At 35.4% G+C, this 26,735-nt stretch overlaps 2 protein-coding genes across 16 annotated transcripts in view; both read right to left on the bottom strand.

The window, feature by feature from the left end:
- LOC125654656 (GTPase IMAP family member 7-like) overlaps positions 1–26,735 on the bottom strand; it is a 662,712-nt gene that overhangs the window by 170,867 nt on the left and 465,110 nt on the right. The window lies entirely within an intron of this gene.
- LOC125649560 (GTPase IMAP family member 7-like) overlaps positions 5,654–26,735 on the bottom strand; it is a 29,450-nt gene continuing 8,368 nt past the window's right edge. For 5 of the 15 annotated variants that reach the window (XM_056143982.1, XM_056143981.1, XM_056143978.1 and 2 more), the window contains 3 exons: positions 22,663–22,853; positions 12,819–12,929; positions 5,654–8,832 (listed from right to left, as the gene is read on the bottom strand). In XM_056143982.1, coding sequence (XP_055999957.1) covers positions 7,595–8,832; positions 12,819–12,929; positions 22,663–22,843 — 1,530 coding nt within the window. In that variant the 5' untranslated portion in view covers positions 22,844–22,853 and the 3' untranslated portion in view covers positions 5,654–7,594. Of the gene's footprint in view, positions 8,833–12,818; positions 12,930–13,001; positions 13,044–22,662; positions 22,854–23,260; positions 24,618–26,735 lie in introns of all 15 variants that reach the window. The other 10 variants (XM_056143969.1, XM_056143970.1, XM_056143971.1 and 7 more) reach the window with 5 other exon arrangements.

Below are 26,735 nucleotides of genomic sequence, written 5' to 3'. Positions count from 1 at the left end.
TCTAGGTAGAAGGACAAAAATCACAGGACAAAAGGCACAATGACGAATTTCGATCATATAGGATAAAAAAGTCACAGGAAAAAATCAAAAATTTACTTTATGTCAAATTCAGCACTTTCAGTTCATTATTAAATATTTAAAAAGAAACACACACAAATCATTAACTTGTTTATGATTCCAATGTTATTTGTTACAATTGTTTTGATTAGACAAAAATAAAGCTGAACAAGAGTTTACACATCAATAAATCCGAAAACGCGATGCATTCATACACGTCTGAAAACAAATAACATAGTGCGGAGAAACTATTCAAATTTTTGCAATTGTTTATAAAGTGAATGAATTGGAATTATAAGAATCAAACATTCTTTTTGAAGAATTTATTGCTGTGTAAACTCCGGACATTTTACTCACAAACTTAACATAAAAGTGCTTCGCACTTTTATTCAGTTTGTGAGTAAAATGTCCGGAGTTTACACAGCGATAAATTCTTCAAAAAGAATGTTTAATCCTATAATATAGCAATTATTATATGACCTTTACTGACAATTCGTTCTTTTCCTTTTCTATAAATCTAATTCGTATTTGACAATAAATATGATAAAAGAAAAAATAATAATAGTCATTAAATTATTATCATTATTATTAAGATTTAAAGTTTGAAATTTTAATAAATTCTTTATATAAAAGTCAACGTTTTCTTATTTTCTTATTAACTGAGACTTTTTGTCCTCAGACCATTTTGTCCTACTTTCATGAAATTTTCAATTTTAATTATTTGTCCATGGTCATTTTGTTCGTTACATTTTGTCCGTCACTTTCTGTCCTATTTCTGTTCAAAATCTAATCCTAGATTCCTCTAACTCTTAACCCCGCTTTTATATTGCGACATACATGCGGGGGTAAAAGTCAGAGGAATTTTTGGATTAGATGATATCATATACAGTACAGTAGTAGGTCTCTTGGGTCACACGATGACACAGGGGATATTGTCATTGGTCTCTATCTGTTGTTTTGCAAGATGCTAAGTGTAATAACATTTTATTATTGTTGTATTGCCCAGAAGGCATGTTTTTGAACTGTAGGATGAGACCAAATACCCTTATACCATTTTTATTTTTATTAGTACCTAGGTAGACACATATTACAGATATGATTTTATTTTATAACTCATAAAATCAATACAAAATAGATAGTTGGGCAAACACGGACCTCTGGACACACCAGCCGTGGGATCAGGGTCTAGGAGGAGTAAGCATCCTCTGTCGAACGGTCACACTGCCGTGAGCCCTACACCCCGATCAGGTAAACGGAGTTATCCGCAGTCAAAATCAATGTGCCAAGAACGGCCTGACAATCGGTATGAAGCACGTCAGACAGCATTTGACCCAATAATAGGTTGTATTGACGAACTAGATCGTTATAACGACCATATAATTTGCAAAATGCTGACTTCAATCGAGACTGTTGAAACCTCGGTACCATCAACTTGTGTGTCAATAGCTTGCCTCGATTTAAAAACTGACTATACGCAGAACAAGCTCTTGCGTATCGAATCAGTTGAGAGATATAAACACCATATGAAGGTGATAATGGACTATTGCTACATAAATATTGGAAGTTGACAATGGAGAGGCTGAAATCGTCCCGTTTGTCATGAGGTTGTTTTGCTAGTTTACCGTTAATATCTACTTTCAATAAAATATCTAAGTATGAAGAAGAAATGGACGACTCTGAGGTGCCTTTTATTTCGAGCTCACAAGGACATATCGAATATGATATTTTCGATTTTATTATTGTTTGCGTGATATAGAAGTCATTGTTATAAAAACAGTTCCTATATAATTTATTACGCAAAACGTTCAACATTTCAACTACTTCGGCGACCGTTGGACTGAGGACTTAAATCAACTGTTAAAAAAGACTGTCGACCGTTGACGTCATATGGCACAAACTCGAGTTATCTTTCCTGTCGTTTGAATAACTAGCAATGGAAGACAAAAGCAAATTAATTTTTCAACGTAGGGACAGCAAGAATATAAAAATTATTTGCTCATCTTTGTCTAGAATCAAAAGTATGATGTTAAGTTTACTTGTTTTTAGTTCATTCTTGTTAAAGCTGTTATACGAAAATCACGTGATTATTGGTCTGTTGGTTTGAGGTTTGCTGATTTGACTGATGATGAAATACAGAAGTTAGCAGATGAAAAGCAGAGCAGAAACACGAAACATATTATTATTAATTAGGATTTTGGGTATGTTTTCTTTTAAACCAATGTATCCGAGTTAGAATACTGTTGAATCATTTTAATTCGTGGAGGCTAATATTCGTAGGTAAGCAACATTTTTCTGGTTCGTGTTGACGTAGTTTCGTGATTTCAAAGTAAGTCCTCAGTACCCCTTCGTTGTTGTAAGAGGCGACGAAATAGGGCGGTTCTTCAGACGAGACCGCAAAAACTGAGGTCCCGTGTCACAGCAGGCGTGATACGATGAAGATCCCTCCCTGCTCAATGGCCATAAGCTACGAGCATAGGCCTCAATTTTGCAGCCCTTCACCGGCAATGGTGACGTCTCCATTTGAGTGAAAGATTCCCGAGAGGGACGTTAAATTTATACAATCAATCAATCGATGTTAAATGTAGGCAATCGCACTGTCCAATTCAAAATCAGCAAACCATGTACATATAGTAAAAACACCTTAACTATGAAGGTGTATACTAAAACTATACTATATACTACATTGCTTTAATTTTTCCTATATGGGTATAACACACCAGTTGTTGACAGGGGTTTCGAGCAGCAGTTGATCTGTCGGACCGGTGTGCAAACTGTTACCCGCGGCCTCCCGCCTTGAGCAACAGTTTGCACACCGTTCCGACAGATCAACTGCTGCCCGAAACCCCTGTGAACAACTGAATACTGTGACTTTTTGTAATAATTTATCAACGATTGCTGATATGTACAAACACGTGGATGAACACAAAAAGTTTTTATTTTTGTTAAGCATGTTTTGTGATGATACCGATCTTGATAGTAAGTAAAATAATAAATTATCAAATATATCAAATATTATATGATCCGGTACTGTTTTGGGAAGTTTGCGCCTTATAACTTTAAAGTCAAAGCATTTTACTGAAATCAGGTTTTACACTCCCTGATCATGGCCAAGTAATCAGGCCACTGTTTATAATATAGCAGTTTTTTTCTGTTTGTCATTCATATAGTGCATTTTGTTATCAATTTTTGCGTTTGACGAGAAGAAACGACATGTATTCATAATTTTGCCCTTAAATTGTCACATTGGACAAACACTACCATTAGAAACACATTTGCAATACTGAGTTTCAAATTCTGAAATTATGAACGACCGTTCATTTTGTCTTTGGTAAACTATTCTGCATCGCTGATTACAATCACATTCGTAAAATTATTATATAATTTTCAATACCGAGAGAGATAATTTATGTTATATAAGGAACATTTAATTTGGAGCTCAAAATGACTTCCTAATAATCAAATTTTACAGTATATTATACTAGTACATATAACATTATTAATGCACCCAATTATCGAAAACGTGTTCTTACATTCATTTGAAATAAATATATCGTTCATTAAATTCATGTGCGCAACAATTCAAACACGCATTGAAGAAGTCCTTCCTACTCTATGTAATATAGTTTAGTTGTGATTCTCGGCGCTTGCGCGGGGTTCCGTCTACTTTTACAAATATTGACGATCATATTATCATACAAGTGATAATGACAGGAACATTTCAATATTTTTATAATATAATTTTTTCCACACATAAAATGATATGTATTGTTACCCGTGAACGCATTTTTAACTTTTATATCCATCGGATCACAACCCACTTAGAACGTAAACTATCGTTTCTCTGATTTCAAAAAAAAAGAGATGGCTCAACGGGGGCCGTCAACAAAATTCCAACAATTACACTCAACCATATTTCAGTTAGTTTACGCCTAGAAATGGCTGACGTAATGCGAAAAGGCGTAAAACCATACAAAAAATAGTCAAGAAGTTATGTTAAATTGCAGCATCCAGTTAGTAAATGTTCTACGAAACCGCTAACTTTACTCCTCATAGCATCTGGACTTAGATCTAGGCAAGAAGTGTGAGTTTTCAACATTTCAGACAACTATTCCTCCCGAAAAATGATATAACTAGGCGTTTCGATACCATAGTCAGTCACTTCGTCAATAGAAATGGAACACGGAAATACTTATATCTTTTGATCAGTCATCCAAAACCATTACTTTGTGTACCATAATTCTGATTCTACGCACAAACAATTGTACTAAAAGTTCACCATTGACAATATCTTAGTTGTCTTGGGATATTATATCTAAAATAGTTTGTCGGAAATCCAATGTATCACCCTTTATTAAGTGAATTATTTTTGCATTGCTAGGAGGCAGTATTTAAAAAAAATATCTTCTACAATAGAAGACGATCTATCTTCAATTGACCAACTTGGCAATTAAATACAACGACGACGTTCTATCTATAAATAATATCCACTTACACTCATAAATCAATAAATCAACCCAGCTACATCAAAATATGGGAAATTACACATCTTCTTAATATTTGGATATTTACAAAAAAAAAAAAAAAAAAAAAAAATAGTCGTTACCGGCATACTTATAACTCAACTTTATGACAAACGGGATGATTTCAACTTCTCCATTGTCAACTTTCCATATTTATGTAGCAATATTCCGTTATCACCTGCATACGGTGTTTATATATCTCAACTGATTCAATACACAAGGCTACTGACACACAAGTTGATGGCGCATGGGTTCTAACACTCTCGTTTGAAACCATCGTTATAACGATCTAGTTTGCCAATACAACCTATCATTGGATGAAATGCTGTCTGACCTGTTTCATGCCGATTGTTAGGCCGTTCTTGACACACTGATTTTGACTACGGATATATCCGTTTACCTGATTAAGATATAGGGCTCACAGCGGGTGTGAGCCGTCGAGAGGGGATGCTTACTCCTCCTAGGCACCTGATCCCAACTCTGGTGTATCCAGGGTTCGTGTTTGCTCAACTCTCTGTTTTGTATTGCTCATAGAAGTCATGAGATTGATCACTGTTCCTTCTATTCGCTTTTCATTCACTATCATCTTATATTCATATAACAACGTTCCCTTCTCACACTGACATAAGGTTTGGGTTCTCAAGTGATTTGATACATGATACATGTAAGATGTTCTAGATATATTCAATGTTTAAATGGGGTCAGGATGCTCACAAAAGTGCTGTTTTCAGGATATTCCATAAATTCAATGGTCGTTAAAACCTTTCGTTGAATGGAATGCTGTCTGATGCGATTCATACCAATGATTATTCTGTTCTTTATGTCAATTTTAGACTAAGAATATCTCCATTAATTTCATCAAAATAGAGGGGTCATTGTAGGCGTGACTGTTCAAAAGGGAATTTTTACTCATCCTAGACATTTAATCCCTCAACTTTCGTTTCTAGGGGTCCGTGTTTGCCATGCTTTCATTTTTAAATTATCTATAGCATTTACGTAATTGATCACTATTCGTTATTTTCATTTTTCTCAATTTTTACAGATGCTATGTTCGAATATAAATACAAATACAAAAATGAGGGACATTTGGTCTTTAATTCCTACTGAAATATATATAACTACCAAAAGCAATGGATATCCAAAAAACAAATGACCAATAAATTATCCGATATACAGAGTGAATATCATACGAAATTTTGAGACAAGTAAATATGATTTTTATAGCACCCCCCCCCCAAATATCCGAGCATGAACACAGGAATTCGACTGAAATTCAATAAGGTACCACAACATCAATCTTCCGTCTGCATCAATCTTCCGTCTTAAATATTCCGTCTTCCATAAAAAGTACTATACTTCTAATCACTGTTTCCATGTGTAACTAAGCTACATTCACCAAACTCCTGAAGAAGCAAAGGCGCTAGTCGAAGGTACTCAAGTGTTTCATGACATTTAGAAAAGACTGTGCGCGAAGTGCCTCATGACCTTCTTTGTCTTTGATACTGTATCATATAATGTATTATAAACATAGAACATAAATTATTACAACCACAACAAAACACACACAAACACACACAAATATTAAACATTTGATTAATTTATATATGGTACAAATTTTAAACATTAATCAATCTTGGTTTCCACGAAGTTGTTGTTCCCTCAAATGGGAACTCGTATCAGGGCCCGGCATTGCTCTATATGCGTATATTACCAAGTAAATCTCGACGATTCAAAATCAATGGGCTAGTACTTTCCATCCACACCTATACTTAATTACCGTGTATGATATCACCATACTGAGACATAAATCACTGTCCCTCGCCATCATATCACTATCGTATTCAAGTTTACTTTGATGTAGTAATCAACAAGAATTCTTTCTCATTGCCCTAGCTTCGTTCACAATCTGCACATATCTTACAGTGTTGTTATTCTATTTTATTGAGTCGCATACTATACTATGTCGCGCACAATGTTACTGTGGCGGACGAAAGTTGTCCTACGTCGGAGCCTCACAGTAGAATTATTGATGGATGGAGAACCATATATATATTAGTATGTGTGATCTGAACCCCAACGTCTTATTCTCTAAGATAAACATAAATATAAATGGCATATCTTTACAAGAAATAAATAAAGCATTAATCAAATGATATTTAAAAGTACGATATATAGAGCAAGACCTCAGGCTATTTGGTTTATAAAATAATGTAAACTGTTCCAACTTAACTTTATATCGTATAAAGTGAATATGAACATATATTTTATAATTCTATTTACTAACTTTCGTTTAATAATATCTGTAGAAAATTTGAATTTTGTACGTTGGAGATTAATATTGTCGTAGCAACACAATGAAACGTGAGCAGTTTGATGCATTCCTAGGACGTCATATAGGGCGATTAAATGGCAACTATGTTTAGTCAAATGAATCAATTTAATTCGGTGTCACAAGTAAAATTAATATATATTTTAATGTTTCAAACCAATGCTGTAAAAGTCTGTCACTACAATGCAGTAGTTGTATTTGGAATTTCTTTATTTAAATATCTTTTTTCTAAAATTCTTCCCCATATCCTTTTACGTTGGGTTTGTTTTCTTTTGGTGTATGTGCAATTTTCATAACTCATCTAATCCCTGTTTAATTTAAATATTATCAGTTTCCAGATTGATGTAAAGCTAATTTCACCTGATTTAATTCATGTCGTTGTCTCTTTATTGACTGCAGAAAACATATACAAAGCTGGAGTAAGTTCGGTTGATTTCGTGTGTAGAAAGGCTTTTCATTAATTCAACAATTGCAATCTCAAGTTGCTGTGAAACGTTTTCCTTTGTGCTTTCTTAATTTGCTCGGTTTCAAGTTATGAATGATTGTACGTGTGCTTTAAATAATTCATTTGCTCACATGCCTACATGTGACATATCGTGGATATAATTCATTAATTGAAAATTTCAATGTATTTATATACATGTTAAAATTGATTTTACCTGTTACAAGTGTTTTTTAAATGATGCATTCAGGAAAACCAGCTAAATGGATTCAACTTTTTTACGAAAGACACAACTGTATCTTTAATTTTCGTGAAAAAGCCCTTTTCCTGTTCTATTTCTTTCCTACATTTGTCCCGGGTATTTTCTTCTGCTCTTCTGTATCTCTCATTTGCTTCACGGGCCATTATTTCCCTTTCCTCCTCCTGCTTTCTCATCATATCTTCTCGAAGTTTTCTTTCTTTTTCCTTATTCTTTTGCAGTTCTTTGATTTCGCGTGCTTCTCTCTCTCTTACAGCCTTGTTGGTAGACATTTCGTTCTGTAGCTTTTCTAATGCTTGTTTCAACGCTTCTTTGTTTTCCCCTTTGCAATCTTTTAGTTCATTTTGTAATTCTTTGATCTGCTGTTTAAGAGACTGCGATTGCTCCTCATCTTGCCGATGCTTTCTTGTCAGTTCGTCAAGCTGCAATTGTGTTTTAGAAAACATTTCTTGTTCTTTTGCAAACTTTGCTTCATACTTTTCAGCTAGCTTGATTTCAATTGCTTGGAGTTCTCTTTCTCGTTCTTCTTTTGCGATCTTTAAATCCGCCTCTTCTCTTTCCTTGATCAGCTTTTCAGCTTCGATATACATTTGATTTGTGTAACACTTGCCCTTATTGTTTTCTACATTGTCCAAGATCATCGACAATAACTCAACAACTTGTGCATCCATTTCTTCTCCCTTCAGTCTGTTGTTGAATGCAATGACTCTACCGCCACACTTCTGTATAAATTGTATTAAATGCGGAGGAACTGTGTCAATATGTTGCATTAAAGTTCTTCCTTCCTCATCAAGGTCATCTTTTCGTGTAAAAAGAACAATGAAATACTTGAAGATGTCGTCACCAAAGTGGTTGACAAAATGCATAATGGATTTGTGTTCTTCCTCTGTGTATCTTGTAGTGCTTAGTACCATAATAAAAGCGTGAGGACCGGGCGATGTAATGCCTATGCATTTTGCAATTTCGCGTTGGATTGTTTCATTTGATTGCCTAGTGTCAAAAATGCCAGGTGTATCAACAATTAAAATTTTTCTATCGAATCGAACTGTGTGTTGTTTCGAACACTTATTTGTTACAGATGACCCCGAAACAGATGATTGAAACAATTTCTCTCCTAAAATGGTGTTTCCTGTGGCACTTTTCCCACTCCCAGTTTTACCGATCAACACTATTCTAATCTCTTCCTCCATCCAGTCTCCGTGACAGTTTCTGTAGTTACCCATCACTGATATGAAAGAGAGTTTTGATTAAAAGGAAGTATTGTTCTAAGAGATAACATATAATGGTCACCACAGTCTTATTTTCACTGATTTATCATTTTCATTAAGTCATAAGTCTATGTCATTGATAAGGTAGTGATAATAGTGCATTGAAATAGTTTTCATAGGAGCGAAAAGCAAACAGGGAATAACAAACGGAATCAATGGATATCGTGTTATGAATGTCTAAGGTGAGCTTTTAACAATATTTTGTTTTCGACCAAATGCATCACAAACCGTCACCTGGATTTTTGTTACAATGGGCGTCTTTGCACAGTTTGAAAGTGTATGTGTCAAATTGCTCCAATGGAGGAAATTACCCTTTTCCTTACCTGTACTATGCAACTGGTGGTCATTTTAACGGTCATCCGATACAATCATACTGCTTCTAAAAAGATGCATAAAAATGACCGCCGTTTACAAAGTACATCGTATTGAATTATAAACACCGTCTGTGTATGCGTACAAATATGTAGTATATACGGGATAAAGTTGCTTTTTAGTAAAATGAATAGGTCATTTGTTGAAGTACATGGAATGTTTAAACAAGATTTTGCTCTGTTTAATGAGAGGCAGATATTTTTATACCAAAGTTACACAGAAGTTTGGAGGGCATCGAAACCTGTAATCTAAACGCCCTTAATCGTACCACTTCCCTTTTTGACCAAGTTTGGATGACCCGGATTTTTACACGTTAATTTGCATCATTCATGTTCCTGATCCAGTCGGTCGGTTTGTACAACAATGCGTTAAAATGCATTCAAATTCGTTTTTAATCCGGTCGGTAATTTTTCAAGATCAGTGTTGGACAAGTGTAGCAAGGTGTAAATAGTAAAAAAAACAAAAACATTGGCTACGCTGTGTGATTGAAGAAATGACTATGTCCCGTGAGAGGCCTCCCTAATTAGGTGGTTATCTTCACTATGTCGATTAAACATCACGTGTCGATCGAAATATTGCATGTGTATGAGTACCAAGCAATTAGGTGCCGAATGAAGTGAGGAATGAAATCGAGTGGCGAGATAAATATCCTGTCGTCTTGAAGAAGGAATATTATATAATACACAGTTTAGTCATGAACGATAACGAAGAATGATCAATCAAATAACTCCTATAAGGAATACATGCTTCGTCCGCCAATAATGCGTTTTTTAATGAACAACTGTTGTTTGGACCTGACTGACAAATGCATGTTTCATGTTTGTATGTGTGCTTCTTTGTTTCTTTTTAACGCAATGATAAAAACTGGGACCAGCTACTTTGGGTTAATTTGAAAGATGGAGATAACGAAAAGTGATGAATCTCATAACGTTTATAAGGAATACAAAATAGGGATTTTGGGCAAACACAGACCCCTGGATATATCGAAGGTTGCATCAGGTGTCTAGGAGTAATCCTCCCCTGTTGACTGATCACACTCGCCGTAATCCCTATATCTTGATCAGGTAAATGGAGTAATATAGTTAAAATCAGTGTTGAAAAAAGGCCTATGGAAATTAACCAGTTAATCAAAATTAACCAAGTTAACCTGCATAAGCTGTGCAAAAGGAACTGCACAATATATGGCATGTCAAACGTTGCAATAGTTGATCTTTTCCATTTGTATTGAATAATTTTCCATTTGTATTCGATATTTCCCATTTGTATTGTATAATTTTCCATTTGTATTGTATAATTTCCATTTGTATTGTATATTTTTTTTCGTTTGCATTGTATAATTTCCATTTGCATTGCAAAATCTTTCATTTGTATTGCATCCGAGGGATTGTTTATTTTGATTTGTTACGAAAGATTTCATTAGTTTAGGTCCCACTTATATTTAGCTGTCACCAGCTGCAGGTGACGTACCACAAATAGACTTACTATGCTACATGTACACGCACCGTGGCATAGCAGTGGGGGTTCTTTAACGCCTGTCGCAACACGGGATGTCTGCTTTTAAGGTCACGTCATCCGAAAGATCTGTGATTCTCACGTTTAGATAGCAATGTGTATGGGGAAGTATTAACTATATTTACGTCTAAGGTTTGATTCAGCCATGACACGAGTAGAACTCGAACCTGCGACTTCACGGTTACGGACCAAAAGGTATATCACTGAACTACCGCGATCGGTTCCATAAAAGAACTAGTTGTACATACATGTAGCTAGCAATGAGGAATCTTGCGCCGGGAGACAACCCCCCCCCCTCCCTTCACAAATTTGATATTTTATATATAGATGTCGAAAAAAGCATGCATATACGTTTTATTTTGTCAGAACGCACTTGTTCCAGGAGATTTACAGGGGCGGATCCAGGAATTGCGGTAACAGGGGTGCCACTTTATGAGGCAGGGGGTCTGGGGGCCGCCTTGAGGAAGCTCCAGGATTTTACAGATTTTAGGGCTTGAAATATGTCATTTTTAATAAAGTGGAATTAGTAAAATGACGCAAATTTTAAAGGTTTCTGGAAAAATTAAGTTCTCTCAATAAAGTAATTCAAGAAATCAAAAGATTTTGTCATTTATTTTTCCGGGAATGGAAGAAATTGTTGCTTCTTTTATCGTTTAATATATTTTTCTAAACAAGATACTAAGATTTACCTTAAATTTGAAAATTTTAAGGGGGTGGGCGGCCGGCTACGCCCCCCTTAAATGCGCCATTGACTTCGCCCCCCCCCCCCTGCAACCCCCCTCCCTCCACCAAGGCTTTGTACTGGACTCACTAGTGATCTTAAGACAGTTTCCAGACATACAGCAGTTTACTGCATCCTTTCGTTAAGAATTATCTAGATCAGCTAGTGCAGTGGTTAAATAGGAGACTAGTTTGAATGTGCTGATCACATTAGACGCATAAAAGCGATCAATTAATTGGGGGGTTACGCCATTACACTTAGCAAATACGGTACATTCCTGCGAAACGTGGCTCTTGAATGTTACCTCTTCAACATCTCGCGCATTACCAAATTCGAAAAACGATAACTTAAGATTAATCCATTGAATAGTTGTAACAAACCAAACTCGATGTTAACAATTGGTGGGGACCCAAGGGACGAATTAAGTGCCCCGAATCTACTGAATTCCGACTAAATAAAAATGTGCATGCTTTTTTGGACAGTTCTATTTTTTTTAAATGATCAGGGAGGGGGGGGGGTCGGCATTACTAGAGCTAGCTACGTATTTTTAAAACTAAGTAGTCCTGCATGGATCTGGTCGCGGTAGCTCAGTAATACATCGCTTGGTTTGTGGGCGAGAGGTCATGAGTTCGAGAACCGTTATTGTCATTGCCGCATCTAACCTAAGACATAAACAGAGGCAGTGATTGCTCCTTTGCCAAACACTCGGCATTTAAAAGTGAGAATCACGGGTCTTTCCGTAATGACCTTAAAAACAGATGTTCTGTATCGCTGCACAGGCGTTGGCACATTAAATAACCGTCATTGCTACGGCCCTGTGTGCTAAGCACGTCTACCTATGTGGTACATCAGTGACGTTAACTAATGAAATCCTTCGTAACAAATCAAAATAAACATTCCCTGAATACAATACAAATGAAAAATTATACAATGCAAATGTAAAATATAGAATACAAATGGAAAATTATACAATACAAATGGAAAATATAGAATACAAATAGAAAATTATACAATACAATTGGAAATTATACAATGCAAATGAAAAATTATAAAATGCAAATGGAAAATATAGAACACAAATGGAAAATTATACAATACAAATGGAAAAGATCAAATATTGCAACGTTTGACATGCCATACACAATATACGGGTGTGGATAAAACCACATTTTTGTTAATTGTGAAGCTGGTCAATCACATAACACTAAGACAATTTTACGTCTATCATATCTGGAGTTAACAACTGTCGATATAAACATTCAGGGGTTTGCTTGTCTCTTTACTGTAATGAAAAATATCATTGTTATTTTAATTATGGAATTTGCTTAAATAGTTAACCTTGTTTCTTGGCTCTAACGTCTGGTTTGGATGGAGCAGACATTGGATTAGAATGACGAGCTCCCCTGTTAGTGTTTTCTTCAAATGTCCCGACTATTGCTCTCACGGTTTCTGCAATGAATATAACAAACTAGAAATTGAAAACCTGTTATCGTAAATGTAATAATCAGAATAGATAATTACTTCTTTGTGCTGAACAATCATTGTCTAAGGCAGGGCTGCAACCTGAAACAAAACAAATACCATAGAATCCCATCCTGTACATGTACACATGGATTATTCATGAAGAAAACAATATTTGACATTTTTTAAAGGAAAGTTACAACACCTAACACATATATGTGCACATATAATACTTATAAAAGTTACACATTAAAGTCATTGTGAAGAGAACGACTAACATCGATTGAGTTGGATATATAGCATAATGGATATAATAGTGAGTTTGTAGCAATCCTCATAGTCACCAATCCTTTCATTCGCTCGGTGGTTTTAATGATCTAAGTACTTACCAAATTTGGTGAGTCAGGTGTTAAGCTATATTGATTTATTTATTGTTACATAAAAATAACCAGAATTCAAAAGAATTCATTAAAGAGAAACTGAAAAGACTACTCTCTGTTTTAAAGTGAGCAAAGAAGCAATGCAGTAATTAAATCTGTCATAAGATAGAACATGGGAGTGTCTTCAAATTTGACTTCTAATGCATTGCCGTTTCACAAAACTGTCTAAACTTAGATAATTTCTAAGATCTATTTTAAAACATTGTTTTCGTTACATTGTAACAACGTGTTTGTTTTTGCGTATCTTTTAATTGTAGGGGTGGAATACATTGTCACATATGAAAAGGTGAATATAACGAACAGTCATAAATCATACCTCCTAAGGAATACAAAATAGAGAGTTAGTATATACCAGAGGTCGGATCAGGTGACAATTATGAGTAAACATTCCCTGTCGACCGGTCACACTCACAGTGATCCCTATATCTTGATCAGGAAAACAGAATAATCCGTAGCGTGTAAAAACAGCCTTACAATTGGTATGAAGCACTTCAGACAGCATTTGACCCAATAGCAAGTTGAAATGACAAACTAAATCGTCATAACGACGATGCAATGTGTGAAATGCTGAATAATTTGAACGAATTAAGAAATTAAGTTCTATATTTTGGCATTTATATAGAAAGTTATATACAAAGTTCTATTTATTTTGCATTTAAAAAGAGACTCGCATCGGAATGTTTATTCTACAAATGGCGAGTGGGTTGATAAGGCTAGTTATTGTCTCTGTGCCATGCCCATTCCTTATTTTGAAGTTATGATCACTGACAAATGTATTTAGTAATATGTAGGAAACATAATACATTGTAGCTTGTTTTCTAATGCGATAAATGTCTATGTAGTTAATATATACAAAAGAAATTAATTCGCTACTTTAGAGGAAATGCCGAGGATGACGAAACCTCCAAGACGGTATGAGGTAAATCCGGATACAGCATGCAAGCTGGTTGCTGTGGTGAAAGGGATATTAAATGCAGAGAGAGAACGCCTTCAACTTCAAGAGAATGAATTGGAAATCGAGGAATGGCGATTGGAAATTGCAGGGAAATGCCTAAAATGGAAGAACAATTGAAAATACGGCATGCAAAGCATAGTTTGTATTCATACTAACTAGGAATCATTTCAAGTGTGAACGTTAATACTCGTACCACTCCTGATTCTTAGAAGTTAGAATGTGAATAAATACAATTTGATATATGGGATATTATTTGCTATATTCATTATTTTGATGTACCAAGGATTGATCATAAATGGTTCAGATAATTTTAATACAAATATATCAAAGTCACACAAAACTCCTGGCATAAGTCATGTTAGTCACCTATGTTAAGAATGATGAAATATAATTTCCCTCATGTGATAATATACTGAGTAGGCAACCCATCACTAGAATCGAGTCTGACTTCTATATTATCATTATTACCTCTCTAGTACACATGGTTGTCCGACATGATTTGCATTTTGGTTTTGACTTTGTTCTTAGTGCAAACATTGTGCAACACTTCAGATGCAGTAACGATCCTGAAAAGAATAATTTCCCCGGAATGATAGAGATATCTGAAACATATTTCGGGGACACCAAATGCATCATTGTCTGTCCATTTTAGGGGTTCTCTGTGTTTAACACAGGAATCAATGAATATACTAGCGGGGAAAAAACCCTGTGCATTATAAAATTCAGTATATTTTTTCTATATTTATTGTTTATATTTATTAAATCGATAAAGGTGATTTTTTAACAATATCGGATAGTACCCGATTCATGCACGGACTTTTTCATGGTTAGTGAATACATGTTGTTTATTGAAGTGTTTGTACGCACGAGGTTTACTGGCTAATACTGTTTGGAGTAAGAAGTGTAAAAGGTTTGTTTGGACACTAGTCGTTAAGGAAAACATTTTAGTTTTGATAAAATTTACCCTTCTGTCATGCCACGATTCAGCGAAAACCAACGTAATAGTGCAGTTAGGATGCTTCAAGCTGGAATGACACAAAATATCGTAGCAAGACACTTTGGAGTTCATCGGAACACCATCCAGTCATTATGAAGACGTTTCCAAATAATCTGGTAACACTCGGGATCGACCACGTTATAGGCGTCCTCGTGTGACGTCGCTTTAACAAGACAACCACATTAGACTTGTCCACCTGAGAACTCGTTTCCAGACAGTAAGTTTGACTGCTCTTAGCATTCCTGGACTTCGACCAATCAGTTCAAGAACTGTGTGTAATCGTGTGCGCGAGCACAACATCAGACCAGACGTCCAACGGTGCGCCCAATACTGCTTCAAAGTCATCGTATCACTAGACTAGCGTGGTGCAGACGACATATGCGATTCAGAATACAGGACTGAGCCAATATTCTGTTCACTGATGAATCCAGATTTCATTTGAATAGCAGTGACGGCCGTTGTAGAGTGTATCGTCGCGTTAGGGGGCAATACCAGGACGCTTGTGTTGTGCAACGTCGACAATTCGGTGGAGGTAGCGTTATGGTGTGTGGTGGAATAACAGCACGTGGAAGGACCCCTCTACAAATTGTCAATGGGAATTTCACCGGAGTTCGCTATCGAATCGAAATTATTCAGCGCCATGTGATACCCTTCATACAGAGACAGTACAATCACACAACTCTTCAGCAAGACAACGCAAGACAACATGTTGCACGTGTAATCAGGGACTTTTAGATTCAACATAATGTCGATGTCTTGCCTTGGCCAGCTGTTTCCCCCGATTTATCGCCGATCAAGCACGTCTGGGATGAAATAGAACAACATCTACTCCGTTTACCAAATCAGACAGTGACATTGGCTGATTTAGGCCAGGCTTTAACCAACATCTGGAACAACATCTCATAAGCATTTCTGAATACTTTAGTGGTATCAATGAGGCGACGTTGTCAAGCATGGGTGAATACAAATGGTGACCACACGCGTTATTAACTTTGTTAATTCAAGTTCGAATACCAGTGTCTTTCGAATGTGCTGAAATTGACGTTAATCGACGTTAACATTAATTGATTATGAAACATTGTAACGAATACATTTGTTAACAGTATAACAAAAAATTAGATTTGTTCATTCTTATTTTTTTAAAATTATTTTTCATATATTAAATAATGCACATTTTCTTTTTTCCGCTAGTATATATATTCAAGGGGTAGGCACTGTAACCTAGTAAATAACTTCTAGCAATATTGTCATTTTCGAAGTTATTTGAGAACGGCATCGTGTGACGACCCAGACAATTTAGCAATCAAATTCATGAATATTAAATTTGAATCACATACAGCCATAATAATAATAATGATGGCAATAATAATGATTGGTTTTATATAGCGCTTTTTCCAGCGTATGCTGTTCAAAGCGCTTTACAATACATTATTACCCCGGCAGACCTTATATCAACCTAGAACTTTTTCAGCCCCTTAGGAAGCATTATAATTAAAATGAATGAAAAGTTTCCCTATTAAAAAAACATGTATTCATCCTTGAAAAAATTAGGATGGGGTATGTGTCCTCCTTTTGGAAATTTGGAAAATTACAAATTCGAGAGAAGATAAATATCAATATTGTACTGTTAATTTCTCTTATCATTTGAGGGGGATAATATAGGTAGGGTTTACGAAAAGCAAAACTGCTGACACAGGATCTATAACTGCAGACATTTGCTCTACTATTTCCATGAAGATCTGAAGTTACGGCTTCAGAATGTCGACTAGCATAAAATTGAACAGCAATCCCTTTTTGCAGAGAATTAGGTAGAACATAGTATACTTTTCGTGGACATTCTGATATAATACCCAGCCATTACATAGGTAAAAAATCACATGTCGCAGTAAAAGAAACGTGCTAATTATGTCTATATCTTCGATATATCTTCGATGTAGCCCAGTGGGTTATTTCTGTTTCTGAATACATGTTCTCCCCGGAAAATGTACCTATTCCTAAACAAAGCATAGACTACCGCCTTGTCTGGAATTGAATTATTACATGTCTTAAGATTTCCTGCAATCTTATGATTATCGTAAGATATGACAGTTTTATGAAAACGTTATGCGAACAAAACTCTCAAAATTGAGGACAATCACTGGTAAGATAGAATTCATGAATATTTCGAATGCGGACGACAATGATGACGCTGTAAAGGTGCGCAACGTTGTTGGTGTTTTGTTGAGATACAATACTACCGATGGAAACGATGTGGTGGTGAACAGAAGCATGGCACTTTCAATCAGAACAATGCTTTCCATGAGTTTTGCAAATAAACAGTTGTTCAGAGTCACTGGAGAGCAAAACAAGATCAGACAACCCGGTCACATATTGTGAGATTGTCCACATACTTAGGAACTGTAGTTTCATGTACTATCTGGCACAGAAACCCCTGTGTCATGACGTGTTAACCAACAAATAATGAACATAGTATAGTTAGATATATGGAAATAATGTCATTTTATGGATGAAATGTATATGTATGTAAAACTTATATGGTACCAATTTTAATGCACCAGATGCGCATTTCGACAAGTAATGTCTCTTCAGTGATGCTCAACCGAAATGTTTGAAATCCGAAATAACAATAAACTTGCTAGAGTTATTATATTGTTGTATGTCATGAATTAAGATCATAGTTAATTAAGCTCAGGTTGAGAATAAATGCCTTTTGAAAACTTAAAATTTGCAGTGGAAATCGTTAATATATCCGTTACATAGGATCCGAATAATGTAGAACACTATTGATTGCTAATGATAATGTCACTATGTTCTTGAAATAAAACAGTCCCAACTCCAACATAACTAGCATCAACAGTAAGCATAGATAGCTAAGAAAAAAATATGGGCTCAAAACATTTGATTTTTCATAAGAACGGATTTAAGTCTGCTAAATATTTGTCCGAGCTCTTTGCCAATTCAAAGCTAATCCTTATTGAACCAGTAACACCTTAAAATTTCATTAACTCTTTCTTGTTTGTAGGAATAGAGAATGTGGCATTTACATCCACTTAAGCCATAATAACCTTGACTTCCTTTATTACATGAATATTCAACAGTAGCATGACAAAAGTCATTTTTGCAAAGTTAAGTTTAAATTTACTTTAGTCTTTGAAGAATGCATATGTAACTCAGAGATGTTCTTCTTATGTGTCGCTGTAAATGACAGTATCATCAATGTAAGCTTCACATGTTTGACGTCATGACGAAAGTGAGCCATGCATCCTTCGAAAGGTAGCTGGGATATTCTTCATGCTAAAAGCATTACTTTGAATAGAAACAGCCTAATTGCAGTGCACTCTTCATTAGGTTAAACGTTTACTAAGGTGGGAAACTAGTTCGAAAAATGTCAATCATATCTTTCAAAATACCTTTGCAACATGTTGATGTGACAAACTCGTTTGTCTGTACGTCCGCCAAGTGCCTTAACAACATATCTCACATCACCAAACTTGTTTTTAATTTCATAAGGACCATAATATATGGCCTGTAAAGGATGGCCACGAACAAGCAAACATACATACATGAACCTTATCACTGGAATAAAACTCCGTTTCTTGGATCATTGTCATACCATACCTTCGTTTTGGTTTCAGTTCTAATTATATTTTCTTGTTACAGTTTGCAAGAGCTGTAAAACATATCTTTAAAATTAGACACGTATTCAAAGAGTACCAGTTTCAGTCAACAACTTTTTCAAGAATTTCAAAGGACCTCTAACTGTTTTACCAAACACTAGTTTAAATGTACTGAATCCAAGATATATCAAGCGCAGCAAATAAAACAAGGTCAACCCATTCACTCCCGTCTTTATCATACTGATAAAAATATGTCTTCATCATAGTTTTCAAGGTTTAATGAAAACTTTCAACCACCCAACTCATGCTCGAAACAACCCCGACATCAAATTCTAAACTTTATCGGATTGACTGGCTTAAGATAATCCTGGAAAACTAAAAACTAAGGCTATATGTCTTACTATTCCTAAGAGGTATAACTTTAGGGAATCGAGTGGGCATACATTTAATAGTAAGTAAATAATGGTTTTCTGACCTATGCATAGGCAACGGTTTTACATAATCCACTAATACTGATCTAAAATAACCTTCAAAAGCTAGAATAGCTTAGAGAGCATTTAAATATTTGGTTTAACTATCATCTGAGGAAGATGATACGACATACAAAATAAAAAAAAAGCTTTCTCTGAACTTGGTCAACAAAACTTATTCAGAATTCTGTTACGGGTCTTATATACATATCTAACCGATATGAAATGGGCGTTTCGTGAGTCAAACGCATGATGCCCCACGATAAAGCACTGGTATTAAATATAGTTTTAAAATATTGAGGCCCTTATCTATCTCGGATATCGATTGAGGGTCTCCTTGTTCTGGTGTAACTGCTGATTGAAACCATCAAAATATCTAAATTTCAACAGAGACTAATTGTTAAACGGCTATTTCATCTCTCATGTTTTCATAATAAGTGAAATAAAGGTAAAAAAGGAATGCATCACTGAGGTCGAATTCATTAGATTAACAGCCGTATCCAGGAGTTGTACGTGGTCAGTTTCGTTTCCTCGTCATTACCCTGGTAACAACACAGGCAAAATAGAGTTCATAATCGGTCACGAAATTCGAAATACTTTTCTCACAAAGTATGGGATTTGATACAACTTTGCCACCCGCTAAATTGTTGCCTAATAACAAGGAAATGTCTTGAACAGGAAGAGTATGTCAAACACCTTCGATAACTGGTTCATTGGATTAAATGTAAATCTTATTTCAGGTAAATTCAATATAGGGGTACATCAATGACGCCTAGCTCCACATCCTGTGAAAAACAACTGACCCACCAGGAGAAGCCAGCTCAGATAAACACCTTGTCTGATAACAAAGTTTGGGCAGATTCAGTATCTTTAACATTTTAACAGGGTCAATTTGCTTAGCGTCACTGAGGGGAAAAGGTTCAGAGACAAAAGCGAGAATCAATTTAGCTGGGCTTTGAACCTTAGTTTGAACATCAAGCCTTTCAGATTCAAAACAAAAGGAAACCAAGGTTCTATACAAGTATGTCGTTGTTTTTTCTTCAGATTAACACAGTCATTAATCAAACGACATTCTTCCTCACAATGAGTACAAGTAGGAAGCGATCCTGCAAAAAAATAAGAACATTCAGAGTATCCGCCCTTGAATAAGCTTTAGAACCATCTTTAGGTGGAAACTGGGGACTGACGGAGAACGAAAATAAAAGCTATGAAACACTTTTTTTTTTATCAGAATCTGAACGTTTAGAAGAAAAAAATAGTATAATATCTTGCAAATTGAAGTTCCTTTATGATTGAGAAAGACAGTGTGTATGAAATAAATGTGACGTCACCAAAAGCTCACGCATTCTCAAATTTTAATGTACAGACTCTTAACACTCTTCTACTAAGATACGTTGGCAGCGATTATTGATTGTTTTATCAATTCTCTTAGAGCTCAACCATTGATCAATTGAACCTTTTTCTTTAACAAATGCAACATGCAATTATCAAACATTTTGTACATTCTGAGGTTTTGTCTATTTGCTTCGAGTACCTAATCATAAGCTTTTAAGTTTGCGGTCCTGACTTTAAACTCCCACCTATATCCAAGTATTTTGGGTACTTCAGCCGCGTTGGCAATCGGTACACTTCGCAGTAAAGCCGTCAAAACACGTAGGATACTTTAAATATTCCTAATTTCGTCTAACTAATGAACATATGTATTTCAGCAACGTAATAATATATATTTTAAGTCTTATTTTTACTAATTCCAAATATTTCTGGTAGCACTAACATTGCTACGTTTTGAAAACTTTAATTTTCAGCACTTTCTTTTAACTTGCTCTTCTTTTACATATTTAAAATGAAATGCAATCGTCAGCTAAAAGTGTGTAGCTACACCCTGTGCTTATAGTAAGATTTAGTGTTTTTTTCTGGATCTTTTAATTACATTAAAGCTATCAACTTTTACAGTTATTTGCGTATTTGGAATTAGAACTACTGACTGTGAATGTTATGGAAGTGATAACATATAGCAATACTACAAATTCGAATGAATTTAGTTTGAGATGATGTCATCCTGTTTCCCATAAAGGCGAGTTGTTAAGTTGTTGTGGATAGCTATTTTCCATACAATATCCAAGTATGAAGGAGATGTGGAAGACCGGTGTCTTTTATTTCGACTTCACTGGGACATATCAAATCGACATATAAATGATATAAATCGGTATTGTTAATTGATGAGACCTCCTCGAGTTGGGGTTATAGTAAAAGGTTATTTTCCTCATCTTTTAATAAATTCTGCTCGGTAACAATATCAGCACAGGTCACCTAATAGTGGAACACAATTGTGCCCAAAGGATTTCCAACACACTGTTGGAAGACGTGATACCCAAAGATTACCAAAGTTTTGTCGACGAGAACTTTAACATCTTTTACTACCAACTCCAGGCTACTTGTGTGTGGAATCAAAGTGGTGTTTCACAAAAAATGTTTTGAATTACTAATTCCGCCGAGAGTCCTATGTCTTGATCAGGTAAACGGAGTTATCCGTAGTCAAAGTCAGTGTTTCACGAACGGTCTAACAATCGGAATGGAACACGTCAGGCAGCATTTATCCCGATGATAGGTTGTATTGACGAACTAGATTGTTATAACGACCATATAATTTGCGAAATGCTGACTTTAAACGAGACTGTTGAAACCCCTGTACCATCAACTTGTCTGTCAGTAGCTTGTCTCGATAATAGGTTCTATGGACAAATTGGATCACTATAACGACCATATATACATATATATTGCGAAATGCTGATTTTAAACGAGACTGTTGAAACCTGTAACATCAACTTGTTTATCATAGACTGTTTCGATTTAAAAACTGATCATACGCAAAACAAGCTCTTGTGTACCGAATCAGTTGGGAGATATAAATACTATATACAGGTGGCATGTGTCATGACCCAATATGGTTGGTGGTTCTCCTAGTATAATTCTAATATGATGTTGGTTTTATTAGATATTTTGACGATGAACTCGTCGTGCATGTATGCTAAATAGATAAATGAACCACAATTCTCAAGTATGCGTTACAAATAGACTTATACTTAATGGTAACTTTGATTACAAGGAGTGCGTAGGTAGACACGAGGGAAAGTTTAGAGTACACGATGAGTTACTCAGGAATTTACCACATGAACAAGTACTGAGGGAAAGAGTAAAAAAGCAGACACAGAGGGGCAATGAAACACAGAAGACAGACCTACCTTTGGTTTTTATTGCGTCTATTATTTTTATCCGTTTTCCGAGAGAGATACCGGTGTCCTTTAGATCTTCAGCCGTCATTTTTTGCAGTAAGTTTAGATCAATATCTTCTTTCCTGAGCGCATCAATTGTATCTCCCAATCCCAATCTCTCTAGAAAGGATTCCAATGATTCGTCTGCCATATTAGAATTACTGCAAAACAGTTAGTCAAGAGTAAACAACACTAGATCTATCTTGTTTAAATAGATGCATAAAGAAATATTCTGCAGACTATTCGATGTCCAAACTCTGTGTTTTGTCATAGAGAATCAATTCAATACAGCTGCATATGGCGTTTATATATCTCATCTGATTCGATATGCAAGAGCTTGTTCTGGGTATAGTCCGTTTTTAAATCGAGGTAAGCTACTGACAGACAAGTTGATGGTACAGGGGTTCCAACAATCTCGATTGAAGTCAGCATTTCGCAAATTCTATGGTCGTTATAACGATCTAGTTCGGTAATACAACCTACCTCAAATGCTGTCTGACACGTTTTTCATACCGATTGTTAAGCCGTTCTTGGTACACTGATTTTGACTGCGGTTAACTCCGTTTACCTGAACAGGATATAGGGCTCACGGCGGGTGTGACCGGTCGACAGGAGATGCTTACTCCTCCTAGACACCTGATTCCACCTCCGGTTTGTCCAGTGGTCCGTGTATGCCCAACTATCTATTTTGTATTGCTTGTAGGAGTTATGAGATTGATCCCTCTTCGTTATCTTCACCTTTCACGCAATATTTGAATAAATGAGAAAATGTGAATGTCTGATAACATTTGTGATCGTTGTGATTGTATGTTTTTAACGAATTTTACGATTATCTTTCAATCATTTCCATTCACAAGCTATCAGTTCATGATCTTTGTGTATCACTTGATTCGACTAACAGAGGAAAGGATTTTAAAAAGCAAAGCATATTCGATTACATATACAAGTCTATATATAGGGGCGTAAATATAGAACAAAGGGAAACCAATAAAATCTGAAAGATGAATCCCTCCTATGTCTACCGTTTACACACTTGTACATTGCCCAATAGGTACATGTATCTTCATGCTAAAGAGTCATTTCTGCCTATAGTTCTACTAAAGATTCATTTCGTAAAAACATTACCATAGTAGAATAAAAAATTAAACATTGTCGTCAGAATTTTCTCTTTGGTCTTGATTGTATTTCCCGATGAAATATCTCTACCCTGGCGGTTACACTCATTTCATGTTTATCTTTTAAACCTTAAATCTTCCATACCAGATGACATATATGGATCTTATTTTATACAATTTGATTTGCCATTTACCGTACTATAACATATCATGGCTTATATTACCCATTTTAACATTTAAAATTGACAAATCGAAAAAATGATATACCGTTAATTAATCAATATAAAACAGGTTTATATTGTTGTGGGTCAGAACAAACCCTTAATAAAGCGCAGCAGAATTTACTAACAAAAGACAATTGATCAGTTAATAGGGTTTATTTACAATCAATAATTGAAAGATAATTGTAACAATAGCAAAATACTAACTTATGGTTGTTGAACAATAAATAACAAACATAATCTACACACAAAAAGATATAACTTCCAAAATCGTAGTTTCCAGTATAATCAAATCCAAATGAACAAAAAATGTTTAACCATAGCTTTTTTGTCACAAGCGTTTCAATGTATATGTAATAGGAATATATTTCCTAGTACATCTTGAAAGACGATGATGCAACCATTTGTCGTCGGTGGCCTAGTGGTTCGGCTGTCAGACTATCGACCGAAAGGTCGTGGGTTCGAGTCCTGGCTGCGGCAAGACCGACGTTCTGTCCTTGGGAAAGGCACTTTACATGAATTTCCTAACTCCACTCAAGTGTAAAAGGGGTACCTGGCTATAGACAGTGAATTTTCCCAGCCAATGATTCTAAAATCATAATTGTCACCTAATGTTTAATATATAAACTATACAGTGAATAAATTAAATGTAATATAATGTAGTGATATCATGCTTCAGTAGCTCTCTAATTCTAATGTCTATTATCTTGAATGTGAAATAAACCAAGAAATATGTTGTGCGTAGCGAGGAGGGGGTAATTTTGCATTAACCTCTAAGTTCACCGGTCATTCAACAATTACATTTATTTTCATCATGACCGCTTCAAAAAAGATCCACTGCATTACACCAAATCTTCATACGTTAGACATTTCTACACGATGAGTGATGATTGATATTCATAAGTAATTGGAACATATGTATTTGAATTGATATCTTAATAAAAAAAATAATAAACTGTGAAAAAAACCGAAACACGGCCTTTTGAAATTCACAATTTTGAAACGCTTAAAAAAATGTGTTTAGTATGTAAAAAAATACAAATAATTATCAAACCCGGTATTAATTTCCAGTATCTACCCGTACGATTAAAAGTATATGTACAAGTGTATAAGTACAAGTCGTGCCCAGTTGGGCAGACTTTTGGAAGATGCAACATCCTTGCACCCTTTTAAAATTTAATCTTCTAAATGTGTCAAATACAATGTCCCTGAGAATGTTTGCAGTCAAAACACGGGTGATACACAGAGGTGCACAAGTTCAATGGTGGGTATATAAATAAAACACAGGTGGGAAAAATCGGAAGAAAACGAGTCTTTATTAAAATATATGTAATAAACAACGTAATTTACTGATTTTTCCTTTCAATTCGGAACTTCCTATTTCTATGTTAGTGTTAATTACAAATAATTGTTTCTAGACAAGCAAATGTTTATGAACTGTACATGAAGGAACTTTCAGATTTACTGTCCCCGGTTTGCTCGGCAAACCACTGCCTACTTTTCATATTACTTAAAATGAAATTGTGATAAATTTTCACCCTCTCTGGACAGATAAATAACTCTTCTTCTGCCTTAGAATCGACAGCTTTATGTTCTCCTTCAAATATACTGTCTTTCCTTGATTCCTAAAAATAGCTTCTTTAACAAAACGAATAAAGCTTTCGAAAAGTATCGTACTTTTTCATTTGATTTGATAGACAATCCCGATAGTTTCCGAAGCTACACGATAAACGATTTTCACGATAAACGGAAAACCATATACACGCAAAACACGGTAGACCTGATAAACGCAAAACACGAAAGAAAACGGAAAACCTGATAAACGCAAAACGCGATACGATAGGATACACGCACGATATGATAGGATACACGCACGATAGAACACGATAAGAATAGAATAACGTTGCGGGTACTGTAGTTGTTTGAAACTCTTCTGTGTTTTAAGAGCAGGAAAGGGGTCAGTAAACAATGTAAACAATTATGGCACCAGAATCATTCAGATGGAAAAAATCAGGAAGATTTTTTAGTAAAACAAAAACAACATCAAAGGTTACAAAATGCTAAGAAAGGTTATGCATTATCCCTTGGACGTAAGATGGTGAATGTTGATACCAATAACAACGTGGTGATCGAGGAGAAGTTGGGTGAATCAAGAAAAATTGTTCATCTGGTGATAATTCACAAGAATGCCTAGGAAATGAAGACACGTATCCATCTGATGCATCAGAGAGTGAGGAATCGGAAGGAGAGCATGAGGAGGTGATTTGTTGGAGAAGTGGGAGATGAGGTGTGGAACTTGTAATTCTAGTGGACATTTTGGGAAAAGGTTGTGCTGCTTGTGGTAGACCACTAGATTGAAGATATTGCGAGGACGAAAAACGGTGTGGACTTGGATCATTGCTATAATATATATAAGATGTCAACAAGAAGCATGCAGTCATCTTTCTCCTGTTTCTACTGGGAAACGTCGTAATGCAGAAACTAACTTAAAATGGCACATCAAAGAGATCCTGTGAAGGAAAACCAAGAGAGACAAAAACAGTAAATCACAAATGTCTTTGTAAATTATTTTCAGAAATTGTTAAATTTTACTCTTATATTATGGGAGATAACTCTTCTTTGTCTTGAGAAAATCAGCCAATGTCATTTTTACAATTTTGCTTCTCCTCAGAAAATTCACCCCGTATGGTATATGTTCTTTAAGTTT

The sequence above is a fragment of the Ostrea edulis genome, chromosome 7, assembly GCF_947568905.1.
Source record: "Ostrea edulis chromosome 7, xbOstEdul1.1, whole genome shotgun sequence".
In the NCBI taxonomy this organism is placed as follows: domain Eukaryota; kingdom Metazoa; phylum Mollusca; class Bivalvia; order Ostreida; family Ostreidae; genus Ostrea; species Ostrea edulis.
This window is presented reverse-complemented; position numbering and strand designations above follow the sequence as displayed.